Source organism: Mirounga angustirostris, unplaced genomic scaffold (genome assembly GCF_029215605.1).
Source record: "Mirounga angustirostris isolate CCGP_5_RB_7025 unplaced genomic scaffold, mMirAng1.0.hap1 SCAF_2, whole genome shotgun sequence".
NCBI lineage: Eukaryota > Metazoa > Chordata > Mammalia > Carnivora > Phocidae > Mirounga > Mirounga angustirostris.
In genome coordinates, this window is record NW_026991710.1 from 494827 (window position 1) to 507139 (window position 12313).

The 12313-nt window shown below is 50.3% G+C and overlaps 1 protein-coding gene across 1 annotated transcript in view; it reads right to left on the reverse strand.

Annotated features, from left to right (window-relative positions):
* Window positions 1-2502: 2502 nt before the first annotated feature.
* The window catches only part of RNF212 (ring finger protein 212), a 38426-nt gene continuing 28615 nt past the window's right edge, over window positions 2503-12313 (reverse strand). The window contains exons 10-12 of the mRNA XM_045881660.3: window positions 4042-4099; window positions 2847-3010; window positions 2503-2685 (exon numbers count right to left, since the gene is read on the reverse strand). Coding sequence (XP_045737616.1) covers window positions 2648-2685; window positions 2847-3010; window positions 4042-4099 — 260 coding nt within the window. The 3' untranslated portion in view covers window positions 2503-2647. The remainder of the gene's footprint in view (window positions 2686-2846; window positions 3011-4041; window positions 4100-12313) is intronic.

Here is a 12313-nt window from a genome sequence, read left to right on the forward strand (position 1 = left end):
CGAGGCGCCAGCCTCTTCCCTTCTCTGGAGTGAGCAGGTTCCCCCAACACCGAGCCCCAGCCGCGGCCGCCTCGAGAGGCCCCCAGACCCCGCCCGGCGCTCCCGCCCGCCCCACCCCTCCCCGCCGCCGCTGCCCTCCAGCTCCATCCGCCTCCGGGCCGCCCCGCGGGCCTTCCGGGGCCAGGGGCTGAGGACCCTCGCGCCTCGCGCCTCGCGCCTCGCTGGGGTCCCGGCCAAGGCCCCTCCGCGGCTGGGCCTCCCGCGTGTCCTTCCCAGCCCAGTGTCCGCGGCACCCCATGGGACCGAGGGCGGGGAGCGGCCTCCGTGCTCCCCGAGGCTCTGCTCCCGCGGGGCCCGGCGCGCTCACCACCCCTTGCGCGGCCCGCTTCGGAAGCTGCTCGCGCGAGCCCAGTTCTGCTAAAACCAAAACAAAGGGTCCGACAGGCGGGGCGTCTGAAAGACGAGACACAGTCTGGAGGATGCTGCGCTGCCCAAGGACAGACTGAGCCCGCGGGGCGGGGGCGGGGGCCCGGGGGAGAGCGGGGCCCGGCCGGAGTTGGGGGAGGGGGACTGAGGGGCGGGGGTTGGGGCGGGGCCAGTTCCAGGCACCTGCTGGCTGGCGAGGGAACACGCGTCTCCGTCTCAATCTTGGGGCTTGAGTAAGTGTTACATTGTAATTAAGACAAGAGGAGAAACAAAATAAAAACCACGATAGTAGATAAGCTGCCAATGTTTATTTAGCACCAACTGGGCATCCTATTAGGCGGGTTAGGTGTAACAGGCACACCCATTACAAAAACAGGGCCTGGTGCTGGGGCCGGGGAAGCTTGCGGTCGCTGTTTTGCACCCGGCGTCGCGCCGCGCCCCTGAACATCGCTGGCGTTTGCTCTACCTGCTAAGACGAGAGCCCAGTCCAGAGAAGGGCCCGAGGCCCAGCTTGAACTTTCAAATGTGCTGGTTCCTGGGTGTGTTACTACCCCTGGCGCCCAACCGCCTGCCCTGGGGGGGCCGCGTGACAGCCCCCCCATGCCACAGCACAGTCTAGGCAACATCCCCCCAAGTCCGAGTGGACCTGGGCAGCCGCCAGCGACCGTTCCGGGCCACGCCACACTGCTGTCCTCACGGCTCTAACCTGTCAAACCCTCTTATTTTTGTGATTTTTCTTTGACAGAGCCACTGGGAACAGCACCGGGTGCTCAGCTGCAGACCGGTGGGTCCCCGCTCAGCCTCGCACTGTGCGGAGGCCTCGAGGGAAGGCTGAACTTGATGAGCGTTCTGAGCTCATACCTGGTCTTGTCAGCCAGGGCTGTCCTCTGTCTATACTCAGATGTCTCATTTAATCTTGCCCTTCCAATGAAAATTATGTTAAAGCAGCGGATGTGCTGATGTTGGTGAGAAGCAGCCTGGAACACCAGCCCCGCCAGACGGCCCTGCACCTCACCTGCCGCATGGAAGCTCCACCGAGACTCGCGTCTCCACACTGCAGAACAGCAGCAAGAAGACGCGAGCCGCTAACCCTGAAGTCCAGGTTTGTGTCTGAGCAGCAAGGTGACCTGTGCGAGGCGCAGACAGGTCTGCCAGGCAGGCAGGCGGTGTGCGGGCCCAGGCGCCCCGGCGGTGGGAAGCTCCTGGGCAGTTTTCAAGCCCGTCTCCCAGCAGGAGCACGGCGGTCAGCCCACGCTCGGACCCGTCAGACTGTTGCTGCAGGTGCAGTGGGAGCCGGAGGATGGCCTGCACGTCACGACTGGCCACAGTCTCATGCTGGAGAGCGTCATGCACTTACATAACATTCGCAGAGAGAGACACATGCCAGGACTGGGGATTCTAGAACACTGAAACTTTTCCGGAAACGGAACCGACTCAGCACAAGCGCCCCCACTGTGAGACGTCAGACTCCACCTGCAGCCCGCATCTGCCAGCCGGACGCGGAAGCCGCACAGGGGCCTCGGGCCCTCCGAAAGGCCAGTGTGTGACATGGCCCGGCCAGAGGGGCAGGAGGCCAGATGTCACCTGACAAGGCACCTGCCTGTGCCTCAGGCTCTCCAGGTGCAGAAGGGGGTCGTCTCCTCCCTGTCCTGTTATACACCTGCCCGCACTGTGAGCCTGACCTCCGTGAAAGAACACGTTTTTTGACAAGTTTTAGGTAGTTGCACCATAAAGGATTATGATTAGCCCGAGAAGCCTCTTTCCAACCCTGGGTGGTCTTGACTAGTTGCTCTCCTCAACAGAGCATGTGTGTCCCACCCACCCGGCAGGACTCAAGCACAAAACTCGTCTCTGGAGACCGGTCACTGCCGAACAGCATATGTGAGTCGTGAGCACCCACGTGACCGTGGCCGTTCTGAACCCCGTGGCCATCCCCCCGTGGGGGCCTGTGTGCAGAAGGTGGGGCTCGACGTGCTGCAGACCCACCCAACGCCCCGAGCCTTCCAGCAGCGAGCCAACACTGGCGTTCTAAGGAACATTTAAGGTAATAAAAAGAGCAAAGTTTCAAACATATCACATATATGCTGCCCCAGATAATCAGAAAAATACTTTATTCAACTGTATTACTTTATTCCATCAAGAAGAACGGACTGCTTCTACTGCGTAACGTCCTGCTGGTGGCGAGAGAGCCCCAGGTGGACGGACACGGGCAGGACCTCGTTCACCTTCCGTGCGTGGCTGCCCCGAGGCCAGCAGACCCTGCAGAGCACGGGAGCCGTGAGCCGAGATGCACACACACGTGAGCACCACTCACCAAAGCTCAGAAGCAAGTTCTCAGGAACATTCAACATGTTTTGTGTCTACTCCTCCCATACACAAAACGTGCTCCACACACACTTTTCAAAGCAGGGCACACTTGCCTAAACGCTGCTTCTGCAGCAGTGCGGAGATGCTGATGGGCGGCCTGGGGGCCAGCGTCTGGGAGCCCCGAAGGCTGGGCGAGCCCCCTCTTCCCGCTCGGCCGGGGGCCAGGGGCGCTGCCGGCGGGGACAGCGCCTTGCAGGGGACCGGCAGCAGTGGGATCCTAGGAGTCAATTCAACAGACACACATCGACCAGGCCCCTTGAGAGCAGGTTTATGCCCAGAGCCAGACCCTCCTCTGTGCTGGTGCCCCCCAGGAGGGAGGGCCCGGCTCCCCGGGGGGTGGGGATGGCCTCTGGAATCAGGGCAGAGGGCACACAGACGTGGCTCTGGGCGGGCTGGGGGAAGACGAGGAGTGCTGTGGCTGGGCTACCCCAGAGGACAAAATGTGTGCTCGCCCACCAGCATCGAAGGCCATTAGGAGCTTAGGTAAGGGGGGGGCGTCCACATTTAGGGACCACCTGCCCTGGAGGGCTGCGACAGAGAGCCTGGTGTAGAGACCCCGGTGGGGGTTCCAATATGCAGCAGAGAATGGGGGCCCCCAGTGTCAAAGATGAAGAGTCAAGGGAATTGTCCATTCAGGGTTGGCACACGGCAGCCGAATCCAGCCCTACCCGCTTCTGTAGACAGAGTTTTAGCGGGACAGCTGCATCCGTTTGTCTACTTACCTCTACGACCTTGTCTGCATGATGGCAGAGCGGAGAATATTTACTACCTGCCCTTTACAGAAATGTTTGCCGACCCTAGTCTGTTCCTGTGATAAGATATCTTGTAGCAGGGGGCGCCTGGGTGGCTCAGATGGTTAAGCGTCTGCCTTCGGCTCAGGTCATGATCCCAGAGTCCTGGGATCGAGTCCCACATCAGGCTCCCTGCTCCTTGGGAGCCTGCTTCTCCCTCTGCCTCTCTCTCTCTCTCTCATGAATAAATAAATAAAATCTTTAAATAAAAAAAAAAAGATATCTTGTAGCCGAGAAACGGCTCTTTTGGAGTTTTTAGTAACAAGGTAACTGCCTAAGTTACATTTTAGCTTCAAAAAAGCAAAACGTGATGTGGTCTACACGATGTCATCTTACTCAGAACACGGACAAATGGGTTTAAAAGGCAATCCCCTTAAGGTTCACAGCCTTATCTGTGGTGAGCAGGGCGCTCCCACACCTCCCACTGGGACGTCTGTGGCGCCGTGAGACATCATACCGGAGAGCCTGGGACACGCTGCTGTGACCGGGCGTCGGGCCGAGGCGCGAGATGCTGCCTGCAGTGGACAGGATTAAAAGGTGAACGTGTGCAGCTCCAGGAAGGCAGACGGCCCCCGGCTGTCCCCTGCCACATCCCCGACGTACTGTTCTCCATGCCCTTCCCGACGGGACAGGTGCGTCCACAGGATGGGAGCAGAACATCTCGCGTCCGGGGCTTTGTGCCCCATGCGCCGCAGGTGCTCAGGGAACATGCAGACCAGCAGAGCTGGGGTGGGGCTGCTCAGCCCCACGGAGCCTCAGTCTGACCCCATGCTCTGGGCTGCGGGCCTGGCAAGGGAGGGCACTCAGTAATGTTTAGAGACCTGCACTCTGCCCTACACTCTGTCTTGGCTCCCATTAGTCTGAGAACCACTGGGAGGAAAAGCACTTCTAGAAGCTTCCAGCTCTGATGAGCGCCTCAGTGCCAGGACTAGCCTCATCTCCACCCACACTGTGAGATATTACACTCCCGAATTTCTGCTGACATCCTCCATGCTAAGCAACTTCCTTTAAAGATGTGAAAAGCCCCTGGTGTGCATTAGTCATAGCAGGGAGCAAATTTGAAAACTACTCTCGTTTAATACCCGAACTCTTTGCGTCCAGATTTTGGGAGAATTTTAACAGAAGAATGGCAGGGAAAGAAAGGAGGACAGCATTTAGGATCTCCATGTGTCCTTCTGTGATTGAAGAACCTGGATCAGAGAGAGGCAGTGCTTTTCACAGCACCAAGTGGCCAATGGGGTCGTCTCTGTGCCGCTGGGCTGTGTGGACCGCAGGAGGACTCCGCTCATTGGCGGCTCCCAGGACTCCTGAGTGTGCAGGTGACCCTCAGAAGCTCTGCAGAATCACTGAGAATCAGGGAGACCAACTGTCTCACGTGTTTTATTTTCTGTATTTTGTGATGGTCTGACACCGTGGGGCCTTGCTTATCCTGGAGAGACCACCCCTCCCAGGGCTAGCTGACTCCCAGAGAGTAATGATTTGTCTGTAAACCCGCCTCTGACAGGAAATCTGACCCCCCAGAGCCTGTGCTCTGAATCACCCCCCACCTTTCACACTCTGCCCTAACCACCTGAGGCCAGCATCGGACACGGGACAGCGCCTACCCCTGCCCCGCAAACTGCTAATATGACCCCAACTAAGCAATCCCAAACCTCGTCGATCCCACTGCCTGCCACTCTTCCTGTGAAGACCACCCACCCCCGCCCGATGGACCCAGAGATCCCACGTGGGGCCCTGTGGGGCAGCCTGGCCCCTGCTTCTAGGAGACGGAAAACTTCACCTTGCTTGGCGGCCCCTCCTGGTCTGTGGGCCACACTACTGATTAAGTAAATCTCAGTATATTTTAACATGGGGCAGAACCACGACAGTTATAGTGGGTTACATACTCAACACAATTACGGTCGACTGAAACAGCGTCTTACTCTTTACAGTAATTTGTGGACAGAACAGTTATCAACGGAGATGAGGAAGCAGAGGCCCTCAGGTCAACTCACAGGGGCCGTGCGAGCCTGAGCCCAGCACGGTGGGCGCCCCGCACATAGCCGAGGAGGACCGCGTGACTCGGCAGGGTCTGAGGAGCAGAAAACCGTCCCAGGCCTTGTGGGAACTCAACAGCATGGCAGGACCAGGCACTCGGGTGCTGAGGTGTGCCCCTGCTTCAGCCCACCTGAAAACAGGTGGTCAGACTGATGCTCCACTACCAACAAGACGCCCACAAGTCAACACCTGTAATTCTTGTTCAAGGAAGCGGTGCTGTTGAATGCACTTTAGAAAGATCTCGGGGCGCCTGGGGGGGCTCAGTCGTTAAGCGTCTGCCTTTGGCTCAGGTCATGATCCCAGGGTCCTGGGACCGAGCCCCGCATCGGGCTCCCTGCTCCGCGGGGAGCCTGCTTCTCCCTCTCCCACTCCCCTTGCTTGTGTTCCCTCTCTCACTGTGTCTCTATCAAATAAATAGATAAAATCTTAAAAAAAAAAAAAAAAAAAGAAAGAAAGAGAAAGATCTCCAAAGAGGGCAAGTCGCATTACCCAGAACATGGGAAAACTCATCCCCTGTGATGCCAGATGGACAAGGGCATTTCTGAATGGGGCAACATGGTACAAAAGCAGGCAATGGGGTGTGGTTGGTGATGGGGAGGAGCCCCGGGCCATGGGGAATGGAGGACCTGTGCCCGGGGTCAGAGAGACACCCATAGCTCCCCGACTCATTCCAATGTGCTCATCAAGAAGGGGCCCAGGCTGCCCAGGAGCTGAGACCAGCGGACCTCATGAGAGCGAGGACGAACCCCGACACAGCCGTTTAACACCAGTGCTGCGAGCCCACCAGTGACAGACAGCAGCAGCTCCACATGCTCCCGCAGGGCCCTGGCGAGTCCGCCCCAGCCCAGAGTTGAGTCAGGGATGGAGGGGAGGGCCAGGGAGAGGCTGTGCCATGGGACTCCGGTGGCAGACAGCACTCACGTGTGGAGTGAGTGCCCGCAGAGTGAGGTGGGGACAGCTGAGAGCTGGGCTGGTGCAGAGCAGGCTCCCAGCGCACCGCATCCGCACAAGAGACAAGACAGTCTTGAAAAAGAGGGCAAGGCTAGAGGGCTCCCTGCACAAAGAGAAAATCTACAGCGGCAGAAGAAAAGCAACTCATCACACGCAGAAGAATGACATGACTTACGGCTGACTCCTTACCAGAAATGAAGGAGCACGAGGCAGGGGGAAGCCTCCACAGGGCTAGAAATGGGGGCCAGGAACTCTATAGCCAGTGAAGTGACCCTTCAAGATGCAGACAAAATGAAGACATTCAGAGGTGGACGAAGACTGAGAATCCACTGCCAGCTGACAAGCCCTACAACAAAATGGTGCTTCAGGCTGAAATGAAGTAAGAGCCAACAGTAATTTGAATCCATGGGAAGGAGGAGGAACCCTGGAAATGGTAAAAATGCAGTACAAGTAAAGAATGTGTGTATGTGACTTTGTTTTCTCTTATGATCTTTAAGAAATGTGACATTGTTTTAAAGAAGTAATTAGGAGGATACTGTGTTACTGGGTCTGTAATACTATGAATGCTATATGTGTTATTATGTGTTATATACAGCATATGTAGTTATACTTAATAGGACATCATGAAGCGGGGGAGGAACTGTAAGGGAGCAGTGAATTTCACCTGAGTTAAGTCAGTATTCACTTGAAGTAGATTATGATAGGGTGCACGGTGGAATTCCTAGGTAGTCACTGAGAAAATAACAGAACACGTTGTAAAATATCAACAGAGAAATCAAACGTGTGTTAGTGGGCTCAGCTGTCACAACACAACACTACAGGCTGGGGCTTAACCAGTGGACATTTATTGTTCATAGTCATGGAGGCTGGCTGGGCGTTTACGAAGGGCCTCTTCCTGGCCCATTGATGGCCATCTTCTGTGTGCTCATGTGATCTCTTAGTGCATGTGCATGGAGAGTGAGCTCTCTGGTGTCTCCTCTTTTTGTTGTTGTTTTATGGTTTTGTTGACACAAATACAATGTGCCTTCCCCCACCCCCCCACGCCCTGTGTCTCTTATAAGGACACTAACCATATCAGATCAGAGTCCCACCCTATGACCTCATTTACCTCCTAAAGGCTCTGTCTCCAAATACAGTCATGTGGGGGGTTAGGGCTTCAACCTATCAATTTTGAGGGGATACAATCCAGTCTGTAGCAAAATGATACACTAAAAATAATGCAAAAAACAGTTAAGGAGATACAAACAACAAATCCCAAGACATACAAAAAACAATAGCAAAATGGCAGACATATATCCACACATGCTGATAATGTATTAACCCTCAATGGACCAAACACTCCAGTGAAAAGGCAGACAGTATAAGAATGGATCAGGCAACAAGAAAAGCAACATCTGATACTGTCTGCAAGAGGTATGCTTTGGATTCAGACATAAATGGGTTGAAAATAAAAAAGAATGGGAAAAGATATGCCTTGTGGACTGAAGAGAATTCCACCATCAAAAGCAATTACTGAAGCATAAGTTTATCTATAAAAGACCTATACACTGAAAGCAACAAAAGATCCCCTGGATAAATTAGAGATCTAGAAGTGGAGAGACAGGCATGCCATGCTGATGGATTCAAAGACTCAAAACTGTTAAGACAGCAGTTCTCCCCCAAACTGATGTGCAGATGCAACACAATTCCCATCAAAATCTCAGCAGGCTTTTTTTTGTAGAATCTAACAAGTGGATCTTAAGATTTATGTAAAAATGCAAAGGACCTAGAATAGCCAAAATCATTTGGTAAATTAAGAACAAAGTCAGAGGGCTTACACTGATTTCAAAATTTAGTGGTAAAGCAAAAGTAATCAAGAATATGGTTATTTTTAAAAATTTCATTTAAGTAATCTCTACACCCAATGTGGGGCTCAATTAACCCGAGATCAAGCGTCCCATGCTCCACCAACTGAGCCAGCCAGTGCCCCTAAGATGATATTTTGATTAGTTGAAAAGAATACAAAGTCCAGAAGAAAACTCTGGCAGTTATGACCAATTGACTAACCTCAATTTTGGACTGTTTATCATATGCAGAATTACAACTGACTTTTGTATATGGATATTGCATCCTGTAACCTTACCAGCCTTGTTTGATTCCTACTAGTATTCTTAAAGATCCCTTATGATTTTCTGCACACAAGGGCATACCATCTATGATAAAGACACTACACTCATTCTCACCCAATCTATGTGCCTGTCACTTCCTTCTCTGGCCTCCCTGCGCTGGCTGGAGCCCCCAGTGGATGTGGGACTGGAGAGGGGCTGTGGACTGTGGGTGCCCTGCCATGCACCTGGTCTCAGGGGATAGCATACTCCCTCTCAACAGTACCCTGTCAGCTGTGGGTTTTCTACAGATGCCCTTTACCTGGTGAGGAAGTTGCCTTCTATTACATGTTTCTTCAGAGCTTCTATTATGAATGATTATAGATTTTTGTCAAATTATCTGTTGAAAAGATCTAATGTTTTTTAGGTCTTCTATTTCTAATATAGTTAACTAACTGATCTTCAGATGTCAAATAACCTTGAATTACTGGGATAAACCCCACTTGGTGATGGTATACAATTCTTTTCCTATGTTGCTAGATTTGATTGCCTCACACATTTTTAAAGAATTCTGCATCCGTATTCATAAGGAACACTGACTGCTCAGTTATTTTTCTTGTGTCTTTGGCTTTAAGATACTGCTGACCTTGTAAAATGAACTGGAAAGAGTTCAATCCTCTCCTATTTTCTGAAAGAGTTCATGTAGGATTTTTAGTTCATTAAATGTTTCATAAAATTACCCATGAAGCTATTGGGAAATGGACTTTTCTTTGTAGAAAGATATTAAAATTATTAACTCAATGTCTTCACTTGATAGAGGTCTATCCATATTTACTATTTCTTCTGGACGTAATTTTGATAACGTCTTTATAGGAATTTATGCATTTCATGTAAGTCATCTACTTTGTTGGCATAGTATTGTTAATGCTATTTTCTTATAATTATTTTAATATCTGTAGGGTATGTAGTGATGTCCCCCCTTTCATTCCGATACTGGTAATTTGTGCTTTCTTGGTCACTCTAGGTAAAAGTTGACCAATTTTGCTAATTTTTTCACAGGACAAACTTTAGATTCCACTGAGTTTTCTATTTCATAGATTTCTAATACATTTTGTTGTAGCTTCTTAAGGTTGGAAGCTCACTGATTTTTTATTTTATTTTTATTTTTTTGGAAGCTCACTGATTTTAGATCTCCGTCCTAACATAAGCATTTAAAGCTATACATTTCCCTCTAAGCATTGCTGTACCTGCATCTTAAAAATTTTGGTATGTTGTATTTTCTTTCAAGATACTTTCTGATGTTACTGATTTTTTTCCTTGATCCATTAAAAGTTAGTTATAACTGTGTTGTTTAATTTCCAAATATTTGTTTTGATTTTTTTTGTTGCTGATTACCAATTTAATTCCATTGTCACCTGAAAATACACTTTGGGTGATTACAATCCCTTTAAATGCGTCAGGATTTGTTTTATGTCCCGGTATGTGGTCTATTTTAGATAGTGCTCCATTTGCCCTGGAAAGGAATGTGTGTGGTGTTATTACTGGGTGGGGTCCACACCTATCAGGTAAGTCAGTGGGGTTAACAGTGTTGTTCAAGTTATTGCAGTGGGATATTGAAATATCTGAATTGTAATAGTTGAATTAACCATTTCTCTTTTTAATTTTGCAGTTTGGGCATCACGTATTTTAGGTCTTCCATTTTTGGTGTCTACAGTAATAATTATGTTTTCCTGGTGTATTGAGCCTTTCATCATCACGAAATGCCCCTTTGTCTCTAATAATATTTATCTTAGGACTGATTTCCGGGGTGCCTGGGTGGCTCAGTCAGTTAAGCATCTGCCTTCAGCTCAGGTCACGATCCCAGGGTCCTGGGATCGAGCCCCGCTTCAGGCTCCCTGCTTGGTGGGAAGCCAGCTGCTCCCCCTGCTTATGCTCTCTCCCTCTCTCTCAAGTAAATAAAAAAAATATTTTTTTAATGACTTTTTAAAAAAGATTTTATTTGACAGAGAGAGACACAGCCAGAGAGGGAACACAAGCAGGGGGAGTGAGAGAGGGAGAAGCAGGCTTCCCGCGGAGCAGGGAGCCCCACGCAGAGCTTGATCCCAGGACCCTGGGATCATGACCCAAGCCGAAGGCAGATGCTTAACCACTGAGCCACCCAGGCGCTCCAATTAAAAATCTTTAAAAAGTTTTTTAAGAACAACCCCTGATTCTGATGTGAAAATAGCCTCTCTAGCTCTGTAGTGGTTATTGTTTGCTTGATAATCTTTTCCTATAATTTTCCTATTTGTATCCTTGAATCTAAAATGTGTCTCTTTTAGACAGCATCCAGTTGGGGCTATCTCTTGCACCAGTGTGACAATCTCTGCTCTTCTGTTGGGGGGTGTTCTGTGTGTTCACATTTGACATTACCACCAATTGGTTAGATCTGTGTGGGCTACACTGCTATCTGTTTGTTTCCTTTTACATCTTTCCTTGTGTAGCTGTTCTAACAACCTCTGAGAAAAGAGTATTCTCTAAAATGGAATTGTCTATTTCTTCTTTCCATTTTGTCAGCTTTTGCTTCATAAATCTGCTGTTGTTGCATGTGTATACATTATAATTGTGTCTTCCTGATACAGCGACCCTGTATTACCAAGATGTTCCTCCTCTTCTCCAGAAACATCCTTCGTCCAACACCGTTTTGTCCAATACTCACATTGCGGCTCCAGCTCGTCTGGTTACCATCTGCATGGTGTGGTTTACACCCTGTACTTTGAGCTTATTTGTGCTGCTGGATTAAAGTGTGTCTCTTGCAGACAATGTGTGGCTGTGTCTTCTCCATCCAGTCTGACAACCTCTGCCTTCTCATTGGTGGGTTTAGTCCTGTTCATGTTGAAGGTAGGCATTGATAGGATCTGATTTACACCTATTTTGCTATTTGTCTACAGGTCTCATGTACCTTTTTTCTTCTAGTCTGCCTTTATTGCCTTCTTTTGCGGTAAACAAGTGCTTTTTAATGTAACATTTTAATTCCTCTTGATTTTAAAAACTATTTTTGGAGTCATGTTTGTGTTTAAACAAGTCTACTTCTAGTTAACACTGACTTAATTCTGTTGAGCTGTCACCTCCGCTCCAACATGGCCCCGTTCCCCCTCCTCTGTGCTTACTACCCTACGTGTTACATCTGTTTATTATGACCCCAACGAGTGTTATACTTGCTGCTTCCACAGTCTTACGTTTTGTAGAGTAACCGAGAGAATGAGACCCCATTCCCTCCAGTGCATCAGGTACTGTCAGTGTGCGTCTTCAGCTCAATGCCTTCTGTTAGGATTTCTCGTAGGGTAGGTCGGCTAGCAACAATTATGTTTTTGTTACTCTGTGATGTTTATTTTGTCTTAAACTTTGAAGGAGAATTCTATTAGATATAGAATTCTTGGTTGACCCAGGCTTGGGGGCGGGGGATGGCCTTTAGGCTCTTTTAGAATTTAAGGCCTATAATCCTTAAAACTGTTGAAGACAGGAAAGACAGGGAAAGTGAAGGTGACACAAGCCGCTATACGAGGACGAGATGCAGGATGTCCTTACAGGGAACTCTGGGTCGAGAGCAAACGAGGCTACTCAATGGCTGTGGGGCAGAGCCATGCTGATGCCAAGCGGCCCCAGGCTGTGCTGGTG